Below are 25,077 nucleotides of genomic sequence, written 5' to 3'. Positions count from 1 at the left end.
TGGATTAAAATCTATTCCACGTAAACAAACGTTCGAGTCAAATGTGGGAGATCAATATTCTCACATATAGTTGTAATTATCGTAAAATAATTTATGAGTTGAAAAATAATGTCAATCTTTGACTTCAATAAAGAATAAAAATTCAAGTAGGCTTCGTGTAAAATATGGGAAAACCGGGACACTTTTGCCAAAAAGTCGGCACGGCCGAAAAAACAGAAAATACCGGGACTGTCCCGGGAAATATGGGACATATGGTCACCTTAGCATTAGCCAAAGCCACTTGAAAGCAGCTCTTAATGCATCTTTGGTTATAGCCGTCCAATTCAATTTTCAACAAGTCGTTCCAATCCTCTCGCAGGTAGAGGACATTCAAATCTGTTGTCCAGCCAACTAAAATCGCAAGGTTGGTCTATGTGAGAAGTCCCTGCGGTATCTAAACCCTACGAAGGCAGTGACATCTTATGTGAGTGTGTTGAATTAAATCTTAAATTATTTCATAGTTTTTTTTTTTTCTTTACCAATTAAATTGAATTGATGTTGCTTTTTTGATACAATGTATATGTATGTAAATATGCATGTGTTAATAGTATACGGTGGTTCTTATAGAATCGGCCCAATGAATTCGCTAATCAATTCCTTAGTTGATGCATGTAATAGCTAAACATCAGTATATATTAATATCCCGGCTTTGTAGAGTGGAATAGTCAAGTAATTTGCGAATGGTGTAAACAGGTGGCAGGTATATAAGGTGCTAAATCGAAAGAAACGTAAGTCTTTCCCCCCCCCCTCCCGAAGATCCCCAGACCTCATAAGTGTTAATTTCTTTTTTACGGAGGATTTCGTGAAAAACAGTGCCAGTATTGAAGGACCAGAGACACCCTGCGTCATATCCCAGAGAGTTATCGAAGTCTTCCCGAAGGATGAAGTATAGCCCCCCCCCCCCGTATTTGTGTTTTCCATATTCATGGTTTTTTTTTTCTTTGGGGCCATTCAAGTATTACGTCAGCAAATGTTTAGCCATTTTTAATTTTATATCTTCAAAAATAAGTTGATGACATAAGCAGCCTTCAAACCCCCTATCATCAAAAGTCAGCAAATCAGAACCCCCCCCCCCCCCCGATGCTGATGTAATACTTGAATGACCCCTTATTGGAATTTTTTTTCAACACTTAGCAATCGTCATTCACGTATTTTTCTTATGAAATGTGTTTAAGATGGCTCTTTTTCTTTGTGAGTATATGCAGCACCTCCTAGATATAGAAAGCCTCTACTTGTGCTGCTCGGGATATCAGTAAGTAGTCCATTTTCGCTTGGAATATTCTGGGAAAAAAATTCCCTGCATGTGCCAGTATCGTCATTGTGCAGAAAAGAAATGACCAGGCTTGGAATTGGCGATTTCTATTCCTCCCACATCCAATCACCATGTTTTATTTGTGAGCCAACCAGGTAGATTCTATGCCAAAATAAGAAGAAATGAAATAGGATGCTGTGGTTCAAAATGTAGCAAACTTGCTAGGTAGTTTTAATGACATTACAGATGAACTCGGCAACCCGTGTGGAGGCCTTCTATTTTTAGGAGAAGCTGTACAAGATTGTTATACAAACTGTATTCTAATTGATTGCAATATTATAACGGAAAAAGTGAAGTTGATGTTCTATAAAGGAAAGGGCTGGTGAAACATCTATTTCATCAGAATTTTATGCAAGTAAAGTTTAATTTCACAGATAGAACCGCTCACAACCATGGATTGATGCAAAGCAACTTAATTCCATTATCTCCAAAGAGGCAGGGTTGTGTCAGGGAAAAAGTTAGCAAAGATTTATAATACTGCCCCCCCCAGCCCTGTTCCTGGCCCCCAGCCCCTGTGTTCGCAAGTTTTGAATCACTTGTTCTCCTCATGAAGACAGTTGGCAACTCGACATAACAACAAACCACTTGATTAAAAATGGATAGCTGAACCCAATGACCAGGGATAAAAATTGCACATAAGGGCCAAAGACCGCAGCCTGGGATTTTAAAAGTGTGGAAAAAACTTGTGGGACAAAGAAGAAGTCGGCATGTTGAAGTGGGAGAGATTTGAGAATGGTCTAAAGACTTCATGATATGAAGAAACGACAAACCGAAATCACAATGTTCTTTCAGAAAACATAGCCAACTATCACTGCACCCTCTTTTACATTCCCTTCTACCTCTGCGTCACCCTGTTCTTCTCATGATATTCAATGAACAAGGTATAAAAAAAGGGAGTGGTTTTGGTTATTCGCGGTCACCCCCGGAATGTAACTTGCATGGATACAGAGGACCAACTGTATACCAAAGTGTTCACAAGCTAACCTAGTACTCGCACATTACAAAATTTGAATAACATTCCTGCTGTTCATCAAAGGATTGTAACACATCACTGAGAATATGAAATGTTTAGTGGCTGCACGCCTTGAAGAAAATGGCACCAACTTTCAACATCTGCTCTAATCACAATGAATGGCACCCGAACATGCAGTACACAATCCATGGTCGAGCATATAATTTGTATGTATGGTATCTTAGGTGATGAGGGGAAAGTGCCTGAAATCCATTCCCTGCCGTAAATTTGTCTCCCTCTCTCATAGCTGCCAAGTCTTCCAAATTTTAGCTTCATCTCTCGACCTCCTGAAAAGTTCTTAAATCTCCCAAATTGTTACGAAAATCACAAAAGGTCCCTAATTGTCCCTAAAAATTCCCTACTTCATTTAAAAAGAATCCTACTTCTACACGTTAAAATATGTATTTGATTAATAAAATTGACCATACAACAAGGGAATAATTGTTCACATATAAACACACCCACTTCTGCATAATTTTATTTGAACCTTGAGTTGTATGCAGAACTTTCGCAGCAAGAAAATAATTTGTCGTAAAATAAATGAATTTGGATAATGAAAATTCTGAGAAATCAGGATGGTGACTGAATTTTTTTTCCTCCAAATTTTTCAAACCCTGCAGAAAGTATTCGTCAAAAATAAAACCTTTAGCTATGTAACCAGAACCATTAAGTTTTTCTTTTTTTTTAATCAAACCCAAACTTTCAGGAGCTAAAGTCACATGCTTCTTTTTTTCTTGAATTCCTCGCTGTTGAAAAATATCCCTGCTTCATTAAATTAAATTCTGAAATATTTTTAAAAGAGCAGTAATAATTAAAAAATGATCTGATTAAGAGGAGGAGATAGCAGTCATTCTGAGGATTCATTACTCTGCAGTTGTTTTCCACTTGTCCAAATTCGCCATTTTTGGTAACTTAAAACTACAGAATAACGTGAATTATCATTAAATACAAATGTCAATAACATTATTGTATATTAATATCACTTTATAAAAGACAACCCATCATGTATAGCAACAGAATACCTTCATTTGGCTGACTATTTTAACAGGCTAATTTTCGGGGGGGGGGGGGGCGTTGGGCTTGTATTATGAGCATCTTGAAAAATCATCCTAAGGCTTATTTTCTGGTTAGGTCTTAGTTTTGGAGAAAAACTATACCTTTTGTTCTGTTTCACTCAAAGTTGTTCATTACCAATGTTCAATTCAAGGATCCTACAAAGTTATTTTCCTTTTGTTATGAGATAATGTTATTTTTGTCTCTTCATATTCCAGTTATGAAAGTCTGATGTACCTGTATAAAACTTATTTATTTATACTATATTATTTGCCCAAAGCCTATACAAGAGGATGCGGTTAGGCTCTTCATTTGGGGGGGGGGGGGGTTGGCCTTTGAAAATACACAAAAAATTGTATATATATGTATATATATTATAATTATAAATATTATATATATAATATATAGATAAATAATAATATTAATTATAAATACATTGAGTACATGTTCTTCCCCCCCCCCCCCTGTGAAAAAAGTTGAAATGAGATTTGTACACATAATTCTTTGAAACATTTGACAAGAAATCAGAGATCTTGGGGGAGTTAAAAATAGTAGAAGGGAGCTTGTTCCATTCAACTATGGTATTGGGAAAGAAGCTGAATTTAAAACAATCTGTGTAGGGGCAAAAATAGATTTTAATTTTTTGGATGGTCAAGTCTATTGGAAACATATGAAGGCTTAGTCATAATACTGGATGTATCGAAATTTAAATGACCATGAATAATCTTGTGAAACATGGCTAAGCGGGAGATAAGTCGGTGAGTAGCGAGTGGGTGGAGATTAAGTTTGAGTTTAAGATCGGAAACAACTAAAAGATGATCAGCAGTTGGGAATAAAGCGGGCAGATTTATTTTGGATAGATTCAAGTCTGTCAATGTTACTGGAGATGTGAGGGGTCCCAGACCTCAACTGCATAAGAAAGAACGGGAGAAATATAAGTTTGGTTGCAGAGAAGTCGGACGTCACGAGTAGAATGTTTGAGGTTGCAACGAAGGAAGAAAAGTTTGTTGAGGTATTTCTGGTAGACATAATCTATATGATTATTCTAACGTGGAGAGAGAGAGATATATCAGCTGAAATTATGACTCCCTGATATTTAAATTGAGAAACTTGGGATATGGTTACGTTATTAATCGAGTATGAGTATTTGAGAGGAAGAGTTTTACGAGTAGCTCTCACGAAAACTGTTTTAGATAGGTTAATAGGCATGTGCCAAAATTAACCCAGATCTGAGATGGAAACAAGATTACGTTGGAAAGTTTCTTGATCAGATTTGTGATTAATTATAGATTACACAGTCATCAGCAAAAAAGTGGTGCAGTTGAGGGTTTCAGGGAGATCGTTTAGATATATTAAAAACAATAAAAGCGAGAGAACCGCGCCTTGAGGAGTACCTGAATTTCAGTGGCAAAAGGTGAATCAATCTTTAAAATGAACAAACTATTTACAATTTTTTAGGAAAGCTTCTAACCATTTGAGCAATTGTACATCAAGACCAAGAATTTGAAAGTTTAAAGAATAGTCTATTTGTGTGGAACTTTATCATAGGCTTTAGAAAAATCCTAGAAGATGATATCGGTATGTAACTTGTTATCAATGGCTTTGGAAAGGTCATGGATGAAAAGGGACAGTTGGGATGTAGTAGAAAGGGATCGTCTGAAGCTGTGTTGGTTGGGAAAGAAAAAGTTATTGGAGTCTTAATAAGCATGGATTTCCTTTGCTATAGGCCTAACATGTTCGAAAATCGTACAACACAATGAAGTAATAGATATTGGTCTGAAGTTAAGGGGGGGGGGGCGGAGAGGGGACTGGTTTTGTGAATGCAAATAATTTTATTATTAGGGTGGGGAGGATGGCGGTGTTCAGTGAGACATTGAATAAGATTAGAAAGTCTGAGATTTCTTCTGCGCAATTTTTGAGAATGGAGTTTGGAATGTCATCGGGGCCTACAGAATGGGTTTTCAGTTTTTTTAGTAACTATAAAATACTTACTTTATTTAAAAGGACTGGATTTGAGTTATGGACAGGAATCAACAAATGAGTATTGTGGTGGAGTGTGATCACACGCGCGCGCACACACACACACACAAAACAGAGAAAAAAATTGAACGCAGTAGCTGGAGGAGACGAGACATTTTTGAGAGAAGTGGGTCCAACAGATTTAGGTCTGAGGAAGTTCCAAAATTTGGTAGGATTTGTTTTTAAATAATTTGGTCAAGAGTGGGATAGGTACTTGGACTTTTGGGTAGAGATGAGGTTCTTGAGACTCCGAGTGGAGGTAGAAATTGAGGATTTTTTGAGTGCATTAGATTTGTTAGATTAATAATGATTCATCAATTAATAATCTTATAAAAATGTAATGCAAACATGTAAATATTTTTTGAATGAAAATTCAGTTTACATACATTGGTTTACTTCTCTTCACAGAGGCTTCAATTTATTTATACAAGGATTTGTGTGTGTGGCAAATTATTGTGTATTATAAAATAAGCAATAATTTCTTTGGATATGTTTATCATATATTACATATCAGGGGCATAGTACATATATTAAATATCTAAGTTCATAGTTACATTTTCTGTTTGCGGTTTCTTGTAATATTTTAATATGTGAATCTCATACTTATTTATCTCGTAAGCTTATTTCGGCACAGGTAAGACAAAAAACAATGTTGCCCACTCCCTCTTTCTCCAAGGTTGCCCTACCATTAGGAAATATAAGATCGAGGTCCTTCGAAATTATGTCCTGAATAGTAATTTTCTTAACTACGCTAAACACAGCAGGCATGACAACGGGTGAATGAAATATGAAAATAATGAAAAATAATATAAGTGTAATGGTACAACCTGACCATTTGAAAGACGAATAAAATAATCCATGATGTGATGAGAGAAGCAAAAAACTAACCAACAAACCAAGAGACGTGCTACTTTTTATGTTTCATTTACTCATTGAAACATTCGCCCGAGTGGAAGACGATAGAAGACGAAGTGAACTCTTTGAATTATTACATTTAATACACAACACACATGATAAAGGAAGAAGCACCAATAGAATAGATGTTAACGCGTTGGCTACATGATTGCGAATGCTCAACAGAACGAGAGACACAGAAGCAGCGCAGACAGCAATATTAAATCACTTGAACATTATAAACGAAGCACAGAATAAGGTCTATTAGATGCTGCCATCTATATTAACGAAATAGATCACAGCACTCCTCCCTTCTTAGTTAGTAAAGTTGTCGATTCCCAGATGTTTTGGGCGAATGATTGTTCGTTTTGGTCTTAGAGTCTTTGTTGCCACAGTCCGTTATCGTTTGGTATCTGCTCGTTTGCAAACGTTGAACTTGAAGGTTCTGCACTAGTCTTTGTTGACACATCTGCAGGAATTGGACTCGATCCGGAAATCTCTGAACTTGTAGGATCTGTAGAATAATGGTTTATCATTTGGTCAGCGTGACGTTGGACATCTCCGTTATTGGTGATGTCTTTGTATGACACTGGTCCGGTTGGTTTCACTACAGTAGCCGGAATCCAGGATGCACCTTGGCTATAATTTCTGATGTAGACAGCAGCTGTGGCATCAAATCGCCTCACTTTTCGTTGCTTTTGCTCTGTAGCTGCATCTTGCTCCTGTTTCCACCTTCTGTCACCCACCAGGTCTGGATGAAGACGGTCCAAGACGGTAGTTAGTCTCCTTCCCATCAGCAGCTCAGCTGGACTGGCCCCTGTTACTGAAGATGGCATTATGTGTTGATGAAGTAGGAAATTGGAAAGTCTTTTTCCCTAGGAACCTGAAACGATGCGTTTAGAGAGTCCTTTACTGACTGAACAGTTCTCTCTGCTTTACCATTTGCACATGGTCTGTAAGGAGCAATCAGTGTTTGACGAATACCATCCCTTTCTAGGAAACGGCAAAAATTGTTAGATGTGAACTGAGGTCCATTATCGGAAACTACAACATCCGACAAACCATGAGTAGTGAAAATCTCGAGCAGCACATCAATGGTTTCGGTGGCAGTAGTTGATGTCATTCGTCGTACTTCAGTCTACTTGGAGTAAGAGTCAATCAGAATCAGGAAGTTTTGTCCTTGAAATGGTCCAGCGAAATCTATGTGAACTCGGGACCAAGGCTTCGTCGTTATTTCCCACGGATGGATTGGAACTCTGGGAGGTGCATGCCTTGTTCGTTGACAGTTCATACATCTTCTTATGTAGTTCTCAATATCAGCATCCATGCCTGGCCACCATATGAACGATCTTGCAAGGTTTCATGCGTTCAACGCCTGGATGCGCGACATGCAATTCACTTAAAACTCGAGATCGACCTGGCACTGGAATAATCACTCTATTTCCCCATAATAAGCAATTCTTATGCACTGATAGTTCATTCCTTTTTATTAAATAAGTTTGGAAGAATAAATTGTTGTAGCCTTCTCTATCCCTGTCTCGATGACACCTACGAGACTAGCCACAGACCTATTGTGAACAGCTACTAGAAACATCTTCCCTGAGCCCCTTTCTATGCCACCAAAAACCCACTGCCCTTCCACCCTGTGACCTCTATTGTATTTCCTCCTCCCAAACTTTGATTCATCTATCTCTACTATCTTCCCTGTGCCACTTATTTTTTCCGACTTGAGCTCAATATGATTCAGAATCATTTCATGAATGAATTGCCGCCATTCGGCCAAGGTGCGAGATGAAAAAAAAATACTACTCTGCTATCCTACTGGAGCTTTCACCTCGCATAATGGAATAGGTGAGCAGCAAAATCTCATGGAGATTCAACTTGCTGCAAGTGAACCACGACCCATACCTAACTGACTTCTGGTTTCTACAACTCCTAACTGTGCATTCCCAAACAAAACCATCTGGAAGTTTTTTCTGGACAACCCTCATAGCACAATTGGATTTACTGCAAAGCAGTTCTGACTTAATGAGCCATGATTTTCTCAAGAATTCTAAAAAAAGGGGCTTATTTCGACACAGGTAAGACAAAAAACAATGTTGCCCTACCATTAGGAAATATAAGATCGAGGTCCTTCGAAATTATGTCCTGAATAGTAATTTTCTTAACTACGCTAAACACAGCAGGCATGACAACGGGTGAATGAAATATGAAAATAATGAAAAATAATATAAGTGTAATGGTACAACCTGACCATTTGAAAGACGAATAAAATAATCCATGATGTGATGAGAGAAGCAAAAAACTAACCAACAAACCAAGAGACGTGCTACTTTTTATGTTTCATTTACTCGTTGAAACATTCGCCCGAGTGGAAGACGATAGAAGACGAAGTGAACTCTTTGAATTATTACATTTAATACACAACACACATGATAAAGGAAGAAGCACCAATAGAATAGATGTTAACGCGTTGGCTACATGATTGCGAATGCTCAACAGAACGAGAGACACAGAAGCAGCGCAGACAGCAATATTAAATCACTTGAACATTATAAACAAAGCACAGAATAAGGTCTATTAGATGCTGCCATCTATATTAACGAAATAGATCACAGCATTACTGTATCAAATTTTTGAAAAATACATTTCAACAAAAGAAAAAACCTGTTTTACAAAGGTACGCCATCGGAAACTGAAAACACTGCAACCCATGGCCCATTCTGCCGGTCTTGATAACTTATCACAGAGAAAAAGTTGTGGCGGACTGTACTGCATCTGTTCCGACAGGGTTGCTTCCATTTTGACCAGGGGTGGTTTGACCCATGCATAAAACCGGTTTCAACCATCCTGGTTGATATCAGTTTTGACCATTTTCAATGGTTTACCATCAGAGTCCCCAAATGGTGGAAACAAACTGCAACCAATTTTCCCATTATTTAACTATTTCACACTTTTGTTCCACATTGTGAAATGTGAAAAAGTTAAATAATGGGAAAATTGGTTGCAGTTTGTTTCCACCATTTGGGGACTCTGATGGTAAACCATTGAAAATGGTCAAAACTGATATCAACCAGGATGGTTGAAACCGGTTTTATGCATGGGTCGAACCACCCCTGGTCAAAATGGAAGCAGGGGTGGTTCGAACAAACTTTCTTATGCTTGTTAAAAGTAGAAACTGATTTTAATTTAAAATTTAATATGATATATGTTATTATATAATCTTTATCTAATTGTTAATCCAACATATTGACAGTTGTTGACAAGAGAAAGATATGGCTCTCAGTAAATTCCACTTCTCGTTAGCTGTCAAAAGAATACGAGAAGACTACAGTGCTTATGTGTCAGATCCACATCCAAGAGTGGTTATATCTCCCCAACAAGATGACATCTTCATTTGGTAAGTATATTTAAGTTGTTTTATGAACAAACTAATAAAAACCTTTTTATCACAGCTCTACATATTTGACCCAACACTATTTACTTTCATGCTACCTAAATGGTTAAAACCAAGATCATAGTCAGCTTTACTTAAGAATCAACAAACAGCTGGGCATATCCCAGGCACCAGGTCGCCATGCTGACTAAAAAGTTTGTATTGACATGTAAAATTTTCTTTGTGTGGTAACTAAATTACAGGCTGAGAGCCATACAAAATGTTTGGAAGTTATAGCAGCATATCTGCCAACATGAGTCCCGCGATGCCCTGGAAAAGTCAAAAGGAGCAGCATTATGTTGGACCTTTTACATTGATTAAAAGTTTTTTTGGTGCCTAAAAAATTGTTCTGAATCTAGCTTTTTTTTGTGTGATTTGTCCAGCCCTGCAAATAGTTTTGTTTTTATTTGATAAGTGGCAGCAGATTCCCATGTTTCTCCCATGATGTGGAGTTACAGTTTCATAAGAAACTCTCCACATGAATTCACTTCATTGGCAGCTATTATGTTAACATACAAAAACAAAAGGCACGATTATTCGTCATTAAAAAAAAATAGATATGGATCAGATTGTTGCAACCCAGCCTCAGATGTAAACCTCTTGAACCTCTCCTCGCAACACCAGGGTGCTTGTTTCAGACCATAGGTTCCCAATTTTTCGTTCCATCACTCCCTTTTTCAGCAATCTTTTTCCCCTCATCGCCCCCCCCCCCACCTGACTCAACCGATCCCATAGGATCCTATGTTGTACTCGTATTGTTTCTATTGCCCCCCCCCCCCAACCTACCTTGGGAAACACCATTTTAGACCATATAGGCTTTTGAGGAGTTTACAAGCTTGTTTCGTGATATCTGTAAATCCTTCAGGTTGATCCATGAAAATTTCCACCTGAAGTTCTGCATATAGGAAGGCTGTTTTGACATAAAACTGAATCACAAAGAAATTCCTTAATAGTATGTCCAGCATTTTCTTCTTTATTCAAGAAAATTTGAAGGCACTTGTAGACTTCACATTTCAATTGCATAAAAAATGCATGAATTTATACATGTGAATTAATGCAGCTTATCTGAAATGCTGTTTCAACAATAATTTGATGATACGCCAAACTCATAGCACCAAAATTCTTTAGGACGGATGGTGGCATTACAACCAGGTTCAATGCTCTGTAATAAGTTAGAAAATTTTCCTCTTATATTTTTACATAGCACACCGCCTCACACTTTTTTCACCTATGGCTCACAAACCAGAGTATAGTGTAAAATAAAAAGGTGTTCAGTTTGTCATTGTCCTTTGAATTATCATTATCTGATCATGAAGTTGTTTGTTTCAGCTTTTGAAGTTAAGTTTTAATCATTATTTCTTTTCAGCCATTTTGCCATGTTTGGCCCATTAGGAACTCCATACAAAGGTGAGTTGATTTATTATAAATCTTTTAGTTAATTTAATAATTAAAATAATTTAGTTAATTTAATAATTAAAATAATTTAGTTAATTTAATAATTAAAATAATTTAGTAAATTTAATAATTAAAATAATTTAGTAAATTTAATAATTTAAATACTTTATTATACATATTTACTATTTAATTTCAGGATACTTGTATTACTAATTAACTTGATTTTGTTTTTATGATTATTTGTGTGTTTGAATTTATATATATGTATAAGTATATATATATATATATATATTTTTTTTTCCCCCCCATGAAAAGTTTATCAGTTTTTCATTTTTTTTTTCATGATCATAACCCCAGTATTGGCAGCCATTTGCATCTTGGGTAGTGTTATTTTTGAGAATGTAACTGTTATTTAATAAAATAAATTGAAAAAAAATTTCCTTTCATCAAACGTTCCAGAAAAGGGCAGATTTTTTTCTTTTTGTACAAGTTGTGTTACGGACATAAACATAGGTCATGGAAATGAATAAAACATCAAATAAGTGTCACAAAAAGTCGGTGTTCTTCAAAAATCAACGCTTTTTTCCCTTCATCTTCTGATAATTTTGGGGTCATTCGTGTAGAATGTTTGTTCACATCGTTTCTGATTGAACAAAATATTTATTTTTTTAGATCACCATTTTAAAGTTTTGGCCCCTAATTTCACTTGCTTTTTGCATAGGGATTTTATTCCCAACGATTTAACTTTCATGTGTGTAAAATCCTTATTTTATTTGACTTCAATTTTTGAGTATGGATTTTATTCCCTACATTTTTAACTTTTATGTGCAGAAAATCCCTATTTTATATGGAAAAATCTCTTTTGTATTTATTAGGGACTGGTTTTAGCATGAAATACAGGTCCGCACGAAAACCTCCTTAATTTTCATTTTCAAAGTTGGCAGCTATGCATTGTGCTTTGGCTTGAGTCAATCTTATAGGATACTGAAATGGTGCTATGGAAAAAAAGTCAGTTCAAAATTTAAAAAAAAAAACTAAATTGTTACAATTTTTTTTTCTTTTGCAAAAGAAATTTTTTTTAGGTATTTGTTTTTATTATGCTATAATTATGTTGTCTGGGGGGGGGGGGTTTACCTTCTCCCGTCCTGCATTTTCTGAGTGGGAGCCCTGAAAATAGTGAATTGCTGTCTTTTATATGTGTTTATTTTTAAATTTAAGATAAGCAATAAAACAATGGGAAAATTATAAGGGACAGAACCACTATCTTCCTCTATATTGTTTCCAGGCTCTATCCCCCCCATTCCATTCCGGATCACCAATGTGAGAGGCAACTACCAACATCAAATTACTATTCAATTTCAGCAAAAAACTTTGAAGTACAAAAAAATTCATCCTGATATAATGAATGTGTATCTGAATGTCTTCTGACATCCCTATTGCCAGAATGATTTGAAAATTGACATGAATATTCCTGAAGAAATATAGTTTTATTAAGTAAAGGGAGGAAAAAAAAAAGACTAAAATGTAAAATTAATGACATCATCCAGCACGTGGAAAATTTGCTGGCAGAATGGAAACGAGCCAGTCATTGCAAAATGATTATTATAGCATTACACGATTTCATAATTCATTGAAACTTCAAGAAAGTGAAGCAATTGAACGATTGAACTACAACTACTCAAGAAATGTTAAATATGTTGTCCACAGTGTTCTAGCTATGAGGTGAAAGCGCAAAAATTCTTGTTCAACAGATCAGAGTATGTCATGGTCATGATAAGGATGTGCTTGCAATTCACATTTATTAAACCAAACCCGCCCGGGTTAATATTCCTCGGGAACTTCTACCATATAGGCATGGGCAGAGGTACGGGGGGGGGCATGCGGCCCCCCAGCTTAAAAGGTGGAGTCAGCAGATCTAATGTATATGCATATATATATGAATTAACATCATCGTGCCCCCAGACTTCCAAGTCTATCTCCGCGTATGCATATAGGATATGCACTGAAGCTTGCAATTCACCAAAGTTTGCAATCCGATCATTGTTCATAACATTTTGAGATATGCCCCACAGTCAGAAGTTGCAAGGATTAAGGTTAAATGAACGGATGGCCAGCCATGTGTCGTGCCATCTTGTTATTGTCAAAATGGGTCTTCAGCAGCTGTTTTGCTGGTATTGCAATGTGCATCTTGATAGAAATTGTTCTATCCACACACTAATGCTGTGGAAGTGCCAAAATGATGTGGTTGCATACCATGGATTATACTGCTGGTAAAGTACAGCATCAAGCATAAAGTACTTGCACATTTTGCACTATTTTCTTTTGCAAAAGAAATTTCCATTGCTTCAGGAGTATCCATGTAAATTTTCAAGTCATTCTGACCAGTACTTATTGTATAGTTTTAGAATAAATTTTAATTATAATCACCCTGTATATAGCTGATTATTTTTCATAAATCTTATTACTACTATGCAGTAGAACCCCAACAGTAAAAGTATTAAAAATACTATTGAATATTAAGACTACTACTGCTACTTTACCGCACACCAACGCTGGTCATATATCGCCATACGGTAATTTCCAACCAGTGGAGTTGGATGGGAAATGAAGGCTCCCTCCATGGTCATCCTAGGCTCGGTAGGTAAAGAACTTGCTTCTGACGTTCTATGTGGATTCTAACCCATGGACCTTGATGGTATAACCTTCATAGTGGAAGACGAGCATCTTTACCACTGTGCCACTCAGGCATTGAATATTAAGACTGGGAGTTGTACAGTAGAAGTGCTATACTTATGGGAAAAAAATGAAAATGTAACTACTAGTACACTAGTCTCTGTCCTTTAGGGACAGCTGGTGTCTTTATTGGATTATAGGACCACTTGCCCCTAGCATGATGGTGTCACGCTGCTGCTGCTTCTTTGTGAAGGGAAGAATACACCAGTACATTTAGATGCATGATGCAATCCTTATTCATGAATTTGCTAAAGATATAGAGCAGAATGTAGTCAAAGGTTAGAAAATGTGGTAAGAATGACAAATTTTTGCTTTTGTATATAACTAAATAACTAAGATACTTCATATGAAAAAAAAAAAAATATATATATATATATATATATATTCAGGCCACTTTTATGAGACTTTTTGGGAAAAAACCACTTATACCACCTTATGCCATTTAAAGATATACCATTCAGAATGTATGTACCCCAAGAATATAAAATTTGGTAAAACTGAAAAAAATGTTGACTAATAGTGAACCAATATGGTATTTTTCAAGGAAAAAATTATATTTAGGCCACTTTGATTTTTTTTTAAAAACCACTTGGTTAAAACCAAGGTTTAAACCAAAAAACCCTGTCTTGTAAACAGTAACTAACATTTATCATTCAGAATTATGATGCACATTTTGTGTATAGGTGAAACAATAGTTTGCATTACAAAGCAGTTGGATTACATGGGCCTATTTTAGGTTTGGTGATTCTGATGCTATACAATTGTCTTCTGTATTTTTAAGGCATGCAGAGATATGAACAATACAACGCTTAGCAGAGCTAGAAATGAAAGTGCTTCATTTGTCAAAAATTATTACTCTGGCATTGAACATTAAAATGCAAACAAATCCCTTTAAAAAGGGTGGACAACCCAGTGAAACCATCTGGTTTGCCTTGACTTATTTACATCGGACCTTGTGCTGTGTAGATTTTTTTTTTTTTTTTTTAACCGAGCACAACTCAGGTCTATCGCCATAGGCAATTTCCTACCTAGTGAGTTGTGCCGGAAGTGTAATTGTGTGTACCTAACAGTCTGAGTGCGTATCTAGTGTTGTGTATTATTTTTCAGTGCTGCCATCTATATCTCAGAAGTGAAGTGAGTGATGTGTTGTGACTGAATATTTGTACTGTTTGTAGGTCTGTTGCTCTCTGTGGCGAGACTTTTTAACGGGGAGATCGGCTCGCATTTGCGCCTCGAAGTTGGGAACCACAGAAAACCAACTTCAGCCGACCACCACTGTGGCGACGGTGGGGCTCGAACCCGGGTCCCCGCGATGCGAGTCCGTCACTATGACCACTCGACCACCACAGCGGCGTGCTGTGTAGATTGCAGGGGTGCAAGAGCTGCGCCAAACTGCGCCGAAACGGTTCTCTTGCTACACGGTGCGCCAAGGCGCCGAATCCCTGCGCATTTGCACCAATTCTTGTTTGTGGTTCGCGGAGGTACCGCTAATGCCCTGTAGTACGTCAAATACCCTTAATTTAGGAAGAAGGCGCATGAAATTGTTGTTCACGGGACGCGTTCTTTCCGAGACACGGAAAAAGATACGGGGGAGAATTTTTTTTTCACTTCCCATCATCTACCACAATCGCGTTATCTCGTGACCTTGGAAAGTAGTTATACTACCTTGAAGTATAAAGTCCTGTACTGTTATTGGTATAACCGGCGTTTTATCAAAGTCCCTTTATAAATATTCCAAATTTTCCGATTTCGGAGACCGTTTTTTCTCCTGCTGGTTATAGGCTATATGCTGAAAATAACGGTAATTTCGCGGCTGTCAACCTGCGTTTAAAGACGGCATACATCGAAAAGGTGATTGGTTTACTCGTTTAAATTACCGAAATTTTTCGGAGATCGTTGGGAAAAAATAGAATCTGTAAAAACTCCAGCAAAAATATTCATAGTTTTGTCATCTAGCCCAGTCATCTATGCGGTCGTGTGGTTATCGTCAGCTGTTGCCGATTGTAACAATTTCACATCGCGAAAATCCGGATTTGGCGAACGAGGCCGGCTCGAGGGAAAAAAAATCTCTACCCATGCAGAGCCTTTTTTTTGGCGCTACTGACCACATGTTTTTGGTCGACAAACCTTTTTTCACCCTTTCAACTCCATTTGGCACCCCTCCTTGAGCGGCGCCCACTATGGCCGCACGGTCCGCCACTGCATTGATGGGGGAGGAGCATGCTCACAATAGTCAGAGTTTGTACTAGGAGCATGCTCATTTTACATAACTTCTGCGAGATACCTAATATATATTAATGTCCTACCTTTCCAAAACATGTTGTTGGAGAGAATGAAATATTTGCACCCTTTCTTGTTTTTCATACTCCATCTCGTGCATTGCTGGGATGGTAGATTACTCCCTCACGTATTGCTGAGAGGTTGTTTAACATTGTATCACCAACAGAACTATTGATTATGTGTGATGAATGGGTTGCACTACAATCCAAACAATTACAAGAAGTGAAATCAGTTCAGAGAATAGATAGATAGATATTGGGCAGACATATTCAAACTTTGTAACTTTGAAAGCTGCCCAAAGTTCAAAATTTTGCCAGTTTTGGTGAAGACTTTTTTATCTTCAGCATATGGTAACACAGATAGTGAAAAAGAGTTCATTGTTAACAAATAAATAAAAGTCTGTTCAAACATTGAAAAATCTGTCCATGCAATGCTTTAATGTTTAATGGAATAAGACATACAAAATCTTATGTTCAAGGGCATAAAAAATAGTCATGAGATGTTGAACTTCTGAAAGCGACTCTGATTCGTAATCTATCAACATGCTATTAGGTTGAGAAATTGTTTAAGTAAATAAGGTATTTATATTTTTCTCGTTTTTTGCATTTTGATTTTAAATTTAATAATTCCTTTAAATTCTGTGAGAAGCCTATTTTATTTTTCACGGAAACTCTTATTATATTCTGCACACACTTTTTTTGCTATATCAGGAGGAATAAGATTTTGGTGTTCAAGCAGCAGAAATTCTTGCTGCCTAGGTTTTCAGTATGCATGTTGCTTAATTTGAAAAGAGTAATAATTTTTATTCGTCATTCGTCGTTTTATTAATGACAGAAAATATAATTCAGAAAAAATTAAAATGGATTTTAATTTGTGAAGGAAATTTATTTAGAATTATTTGTTCCAACCATTTTTGGCAAAACTTTTGGAATTTTACAGAAAAATTACTCCTTATATTGCAGATATAGTTCGTGTTTAGTTCTGTTCCATTTTCAAAATTTCTGCTCCAAAAATGAAATTTGCTACTCCGAAATGGATGAGGGGCACTTGCACCCCTGAGATTGTCAAAGAGAGTTGAAAGTTTGACCTCTGTGGAAGACTGCAAAAAAAAAAACAAAAAAAAACAATGTTAAAAACTCTAAACGATAGATGGCTTATAATTAGTTATAATTTGAGTTTAATTTGAAAATTTATCTGAATTTTTCATTTCAAAATTGTGGAATGTATATTTTTTTGGGGGAATGACCCACATGTACTCAATAAGTATTCTTCCTTTTTATTTGCAGATGGAATTTACATGGGAGAAGTTAGGTTCTCAAAGGATCATCCCTATAGTCCTCCTTCGGTGACATTTAGTACTGACATCGGCCGTTTCATGAAAAATGAGAAAATATGCCTAGCATCAAATTGGAACGCTGAGTAGAACTTGAAAGCTTTATTTATGGCCATTATGAGCCTTATGGTGAGTAACAGATTTTAGTTGCAATGATTTTCTGCAGATTTTAATCCTATAATAAGTCTCCAAAAAAAAGGCGTCTTGTCACATATGACTTTTCAATCCCTTCTAAAACTTTTTCAGTCTTGTAAAAGTATTATAAATGTAATATAATTCAGTTCTTTAGTATACAAAATGTTTCATTCTTACCACATTTTCTAACTTTAGAGTAAATTCTAATGGAATAAGTGTTTTATGTATTTTTGAAAAAAAAAATTCTGTTCAGTTCTTTGCAAAAGTGATAATACCCAAATGAAAACGTTATCTGTGATGGTAAGTGGCATCAACTGGATAGCATTGCAGGATGTTTTATAGAATTTTATGAACTGTGAGAGATAGATGGCTTTTTCTCAGCCCACAAGATATCAAGGAAACATTTTATTTTCTGGGTATTATGCTGAGGTGAACTCTGAAAGAAAAGTCATCTTGTCTCTGCCGGGACTTCAGTTCATTTTAGCATAATATCCAGAAGTTTCCTTGATATCTTGGACTGAGAAAAAGCCATCTATCTCTCTCTAAACTGTCTCACCCGGGGGCCCAATTCCCGAAGTTAAGAGGCTATTAATGTCTTTACTTTAGTTCCTCACGCGACAGTGCATGAAATAAGAAAGACGGTGTAGATGGTAGACTCCGGTGGTGTAGATGGTAGCATGCTTGTGCCCAGTATGCAAAAGGGCCTGAGTTCGTGTCCCGGCAGAGAACAAGATGACTTTTCTTTCCGAGTCACCTCAGCATAATACCCAGAAAATAAAATGTTTCCTTTATGAACCGTGTTGACAGGCATGTCTAAAGTTTGGCAAATTCCCTTGAGCACTGCATATTTCCAAAGCACTGCTCGACGCTTCCTGCAGCCACTTGCTCCACTGATGTCAAAGCAACTGCTTTCCTCCCTCTGCCACATCAAACGAACCAGACTCTTTCAATATAGCAATCATAGGTGATGTTTTCAAGGTGAAAACAATAAGGTTCTATACCAATGAAAGATAATCATATTTTCTAACCTTGTTTTTCATTGGTAAGTGATAGGTGTTCTCATGGGGGCCAACGTTGTTTAAATTCCCCCATATTTGCCTATGTTTTATATATATATATATATATATATATATATACACTCACATCCTCCCTCTCTTAACACTCTCCAAACTTGTAGTAACTCTTAACGCATGTAGATGCAGTAAAACCCCTCTTAACATACACCCCCTCAGATGCAGTCAACCCTATTTTACGGCAAAATAATTTCCCCTTATTAATCTAAGTATACATTTTAAACCCATGATTAACGGTCATCCCTCTTTTGTGGAAAAAATTTTTCGTCTTGTCAATGTCAGCAAAAGAGGTTTTAATGTATAAATTCAGTTTTCTTGTTTTCGTAAAAATGTTCTTTTGACACTACAAGCAAAAATTCTTCAAGAAGCTGCTTTTAGTGAAAGTTCTCATTTTTTTAATTGAATCAAAAATTTGTTTACCATAATGCAAATCATGTATGTGTATCGATAGAAGTTCATTTTATGTACACTATGTTTGGTTGGCACAAGCATCGAAACCTGTGGCTCTGGTACTTGTCCCCACTCCCTGATAAAATTTGTAACAGGGCGAAGTATTCAATCATGGTCCCCACATCCTGGAGCAGGGCCTCCTAGGCTGTGACCTTTGTTGGGACCCCCAGACCACTTTTCACCTTCCCCCTTTATAGTGAATTTATAAAGTGAAAAAACAAGAAAATAATGGGAATTATCCTGGGCCCCAGCGCTGGAACTCTGTCAGCTCCAGTCTTGTAGTTGCATTCATTCTCATTTTCCTAATAATTCATGGATGCACGATGCATACAAACATCCTTGAATCTCGTTTATATAGGGCATACAGCAACCATGATTCCCGCCCACAAAATTTTTTTTCCACATCGGCATCTCTGGTTGGGTGTTTTGGAGATGGGGGGGGGGGGGAAACATTAAATAAAAAGATATTGCATAATTATTGCTAAGAAGTCCTTGCATATTAAATATAGGTTTGGTAGCCTGGGAGACTACTCTTATTGTGAAATTGGAGAAAATTTCTTAGATTCAAGAATTGTATAGAACAATTTTTTAAGAAAGACTCTGCATATAACTCCTGATACCATGGCATGTCTTTTGTGGCACTGGTATTTTAAATCTACACATTTTTTTATTTCACATTGTCTTTTTTTTGGTCTTCAAGAGAATATCAACTTGTACAAATAACACTTTACAGGCTAGGGAGCTATTAAACTATAGAAATAAGAAGGATGCACTCACAAAAATGGTTAGAGGCATTGATCCAAAGAAGATGACGAAGAAATATTCATAAAGATTAATTTAAGATAGGAGAGGGGGGGGGGGAAACACTAGTTACATTAGTTAACATTTCATTGTAATTATTTCAAGGATGAATGAATTTTGTATAATATATAATTATATATTGAAATATATAATTATTTTTAATGTAAATGCTATCAAAACCAAAAAATCTTGGTTAATTTTAAAATCTCTCATTGGTCATTCCTTTTTCCACAACATCTAAGCTGGAAGCTACTCCTGCTCTTGGTAATATTTGGTGGGCATTCATGGTGACATTCGTGTAAGCATGTATTAACCATTCAAAAATGTATATTTTCATGTCAGAGGCAATTTCATTGTTGTACAGGGTAGTTTGTCCTTGTAACTAAAATTTTTTGTCGTTCATTATAGGCAGATGAAGTAAAAGTACCAGGTTACCTCGGCATGGATACTAAACCTGTATGTATTTGGATCTTTTTTAAATATTTTAGTTCTAGCATTTTTTTATTATCCTCTCTGTCTTTAAGTATTGTGTGAAAATCTCTGAAAAACCAATACATAATGATAGTAAAAATAAAACACAAATAACTTTTTGTTTGCATATATATATATATTTTGCTTTTTTCTAAGTGAAATCAACTGATAAATCCTATTCTATTGATGGATCTTGTCAACCATAGACAAATATTTTGAACAGAGTACAAAATTGCATCAAGAAAGCTGGGTTTGCAATTAATCATCTTGGTGATGAAGGATCAGATCTATCCAAAGTTTTGAAAACTTGCACTTTCATATTTCTGGTATGAGGGGGAACGATTTATCCTTTTTTTTTCAACCAGTTTTTTTACAATCTCTTGAAAAGATTACGAGAGCTCTCTCGTGCCAGAAACATGAAAATGTGAATTTCCAAAACTTTGGAAATAGTGTTTGAATGTTTACTGTACCCATGATACTTTATGAGTGTCATTTCTGTAACATGCCTTTCAATTGGGTTGAACATTTGCATTTCTGGCATAACTTAAATTACTAAATAAAGAATCGTACTAGCTGATAAACCCAAAAAGTGAAAATCTACACATTCACGCTTCTTGTATACAAGAAACAATATACATTATAATAATATAACAATACCCACTTTAGCAGGGATTCTAAAAATTTTTCACTCGTAGCTCTAGTCAATGATCTGTGGCCCCCAGAATTATCTAACAATGAACTGCTTCAAAACACCTAACAGATATTAATATAATCAAAGCATCAACCTTCGAAATCATTGGTGGTCCTATAGTTTGAGACAACTGATTAAACAATCGGACCACTGAGAAAAAAATTGTGGTGGTCCGTGAGACCAGTATCGAAAAACTTCTTTTTCCCCGCAGTGATACATTGGTTGCAGCAGCATATCAAAATCAATTTATCATAAATTTTTGAATTGTGATAGAGGCTGTGTTCTAAATATTTTTACAGCAAAAAACATCATTCAAAACTTAAACTGTGAAGACAACATAAAACGACGCAGGATCGGTGATTCTTCTGCGATCAATGTATGGCACACATACATTCTTTCAAAAAAAAAAAAACACAATCTAAGGTATACAACTTTTTTTTTTTTTCCAGAGGAGGAAGCTGGCAATTGAATCGTGGCATATGAATATCAAGAATATAGTTTTCATGGAGACATTTCCTGGTGTTGCCAAGGTAATTGATATTTTCTATGTACATCCTTTCATATTTTTCATATGCATAATTCATATCAAACTTGGTTTGAGTAATGGATAACACGCGTAGCTCTTCTCTGCACCCCTTCAACCAAGTCTATGTCCCTCTGTAGGTATGGTCTCCAAAAACCTTACAGCACATTCCATTCCAGGACGAACTAAGCCTCAGTTGCATCCGGGATAGTGACATCATTCAACTTGTAAGAGAACCATGGGTTGTTTGAACCAAAATGAGCGACCATACACTTGTCAACACTAAACGTCACGCTACATTTGTTTGCCCATGCTGCAATTTTGTTTAAGTTGGTCTCTCTCTCATTTTGATTCCCAATTACTCCCCATTAGCTTTGTGTCATCTGCAAATTTGCTAGCAATCCTATTGATACCCTGATCGAGTTTATCGACAAAAAGTGAAAAAAGTATGGGGCCAAGGACACTTCCTTGAGAAACTCATTCTGACCTATCTCTTAACCACAATTCTATCCAATTCAGCAAGTTGCTCCCTATTCCAATCTCGTGTAAATGCTTCAGGAGTTTACCATGTTGGAACATCTACATTTTTGCCTTTACCTAAAACCTTCGTCACGTGATCATAGAAGCAAAGGAGGTTAGTCACACATAACTTCCCCTTCCTGAACCCATGCTGATTATCCAACAATACACTATTCTCGTCTATCCACTTCACAAACTGCCTTTTGATAATAATTTCCAAAATTTTCGAGAGGAAGCTCGTGAAACTCACTGGACGATAATTGGACACAGCTTCTCTACTATCCTTCTTAAATATTGGACAACATTAGAAATAAAATCAAATAATCAACATGGTTACCTGCGAAACAGAAGCACTGAAACTGCACTGATTTGAATTTAATGACTTTGTAGTTGACAACTCAAAACAAACAATATACCAATTTTTCTTGATATACAAAAATGTTTTGACAGCATCAGTTTTATTGCAGGGTATGAAAAAAAAAATCAGATTTTTTTTATTTAAATTAGATTTTTTTTGATTAAAATTGACTGATAAATTAAAACAAATCTTGTTAATCATTAACAATGCATATTTTCATATCATTTACTGCTTTTTTCTTCTCATTGCTCAAATTTTATTAAACACTAATGAATAAAATACAAGCAAAAATACGAACACCAAAAATCTGTTTATGTAACATGAAAGGTCCTTGTGCCCCAATTGATTTCATGGATTAACATTTTTCTGGTAGAAAGTGCTTTTATCCACGAAGGCTCTCCTCCTATTAAAGTAGCAACTCATTATCACACATATAATGCAGGTATAAATTCACTCGATGTACAACCAAAGGGCCATTCGGCATAAACTAAATAAAAAACACTAATTGTGTTGACAAGATTTTTGTTTGAACTATGGCGGGACATGTTTCAGACTTGCATGATGTTGTTCAATGGTTTACACATTTTTATTATTTCACAGATTTAATGAGTTTGGGTAAAAAACCAGCAAATTCAAAATTTTAATACAAAAAGTAAAGTTGAAAAGATTAACCCTATAATTTTCCATAATTTTTTCCATGCATAAAATCTAGAAATAAAGCAGTTCTCTTTCTATAATGTATCTAGGGATTAAGTTCAAGTCTATATTTGCCCCCAAAGATCTACGCTTCTTTTCTTCTTCTGATCACAAACTTGACCACATATCAGCAATATGCATACCAGGTTACTTTTACTTCAATATCACTGAAGTTATGTAAAGGAAAAAGAAGATTTTAATTTTATGATCTGAATCAGCGATGATTTAAAAAAAAAATCAAGTGATTTAAACTGGCGTACTTTAGTTTATTGCTTGCCAAATTACCCACATATGAAAGTAGAGCAACTACTCATAAATTATTTGAACCCAATCCTAATGATAGATCTCACACAATCTGTTACGCATAGTAAATATAGTGGTAATCCAATAAACATGCATAGAGGAATTCCGCAAGGAACTACTTTGGGACTGTTACTTTTTACTGGAAAGAGCTTCCAAGGTGGATGTAAACTAATCATAACTTGGGTGACAATAATTCTAATGATTGATGTAAAAATTCAGCTATAAAATGGTAATGGAAATATATTGTATTCATTGCATGATTTCTTTCAGGTGTGTAAGAAACGCATCAGAGAAAGGAAGAAGACCGGAAAAGAAAAGGTCTTGGATGAAATGGAGATAATCAAACAGATGGTATTGAATGGCTGTGCATGGGCTTGGCACCAAATTGTTGGGGCCTGGAATTGGTTACTGGAAGACTGGCCCTGATGAATAATTGATTTGACATTGAAAAAAAAACTCTGTTTTAACTCCATATATCAAGTTTTTTTTTTGTTTCCAAAATGACAGAGATGGATATTATTTTAATGGAACTTATGCACACTTATGGGCTTTATTTTTATGGTCAATTAAAAGTCTTTCCATAAAGTTTCTGATGTTTTTTGTTGTTTGTGAATGAACGTAAGCCTAGTTTTGATTTCACATCGATACTTGTAGATGAAACTTGTTTGTTAACTTTGGTATATCTTTCAGAGATTTTTTCTGAATTGAAAAAAAAAAAAAAAAACATGCCTTTTCGTATTTACTATGTTATTAATGATGCTTAATGTTCTAGTTTTCTTATCGGAAGGGGAACTAAACTGATATTTTTCAGTGAGACTAGGTCAAAACTGATATGTTAGTGTGGTAAACAATGATCATGTGATTGTGTCATGTGGGGGAGGTGTGGTAACTAGTCCTTCCTATCTTCCCCTCTCCCACATAAAACAGTGGTCTGTAGACCACATTCAGTCATTTTTCTAGTGAGATGCTTCCCTCTTCGTTAGATGAGATACCGTCCATGAACTGTTGCTTGTAAAGGAGATGTGGGGAATCGGTCAAAGTTGTTCGTATATGATATTTTTCCTTGTGGTTGGAAGCATCTAGAGATGACGCTCTGTGTTTTGGTTGAGGTGTCACATGTTGTTGCGTGTGTGTATGTCTGTTCCATGCATGTAGTGATTTTTGTGATTTGTTTTTGTTAATTAAATAAATTTAATAGATTTTATCATCATCAATCACTACAACTGGTACCCTATATTGTGAAGAGGACAGACAACTAAAGGATTTAAGCAGAACTCTGAGGAACAGCGGTTGTGCGACCTAATTTCTGCCTCCGATGTCCCCATCGCCGCAACTTTGCAACAACGGGTGTCAGGCTTGTGGCAGCCACTTAGGTTCTACTACAAGAAGTTATCTCCTGCACAAAAGAATTACAGTGCCTATGATCGAGAGCTGTTGGCAGCTTACTCTATCAAATATTTCAGGCACATGGTTGAAGGCCATATTCGTCCTGTACACGGATCAGGAGCCTCTCACGTATGACTACTGACAAGTGCTCACCTCGTCAGCTTC

The 25,077-nt window shown here is 36.2% G+C and overlaps 1 protein-coding gene across 3 annotated transcripts; it reads left to right on the top strand.

Annotated features, from left to right (window-relative positions):
* The first annotated feature begins 384 nt into the window (after positions 1-384).
* On the top strand, positions 385-24,096 carry LOC149070072 (uncharacterized). 3 transcript variants are annotated; one of them, XR_016195056.1, is made up of 6 exons: positions 385-463; positions 9,586-9,729; positions 11,132-11,172; positions 17,460-17,635; positions 20,374-20,421; positions 21,577-21,636. XR_016195056.1 is itself a non-coding variant. In XM_089249627.1 (4 exons), exons 1-4 carry the CDS (start codon positions 17,615-17,617, stop codon positions 23,950-23,952), a joined length of 306 nt encoding a protein of 101 aa, XP_089105753.1. In that variant the 5' UTR covers positions 17,551-17,614; the 3' UTR covers positions 23,953-24,096. The 3 variants fall into 3 exon arrangements, 1 of the variants encoding a protein (XP_089105753.1); XR_016195055.1 differs by lacking the exon at positions 385-463 and adding an exon at positions 9,478-9,500; XM_089249627.1 differs by lacking the exons at positions 385-463; positions 9,586-9,729; positions 11,132-11,172 and adding an exon at positions 23,797-24,096 and having other exon boundaries at positions 17,551-17,635; positions 21,577-21,657.
* Positions 24,097-25,077: the final 981 nt, after the last annotated feature.

Source organism: Pholcus phalangioides, unplaced genomic scaffold (assembly GCF_987345545.1).
Source record: "Pholcus phalangioides strain wild (caught in Gottingen) unplaced genomic scaffold, Ppha-v1.0 ptg000022l_1, whole genome shotgun sequence".
NCBI lineage: Eukaryota > Metazoa > Arthropoda > Arachnida > Araneae > Pholcidae > Pholcus > Pholcus phalangioides.
The sequence above is the reverse complement of the archived record's forward strand: the minus strand, read 5'-3'. Positions and strand labels throughout refer to the sequence as shown.

Coding starts and splice junctions, on each gene's coding strand:
- LOC149070072 (XM_089249627.1), top strand. CDS start 17,615: ATGGCCATTATGAGCCTTATG. Junction 17,636..20,373: donor TGGCCATTATGAGCCTTATG/GTGAGTAACAGA, acceptor CGTTCATTATAG/GCAGATGAAGTAAAAGTACC. Junction 20,422..21,576: donor TCGGCATGGATACTAAACCT/GTATGTATTTGG, acceptor TTTTTTTTCCAG/AGGAGGAAGCTGGCAATTGA.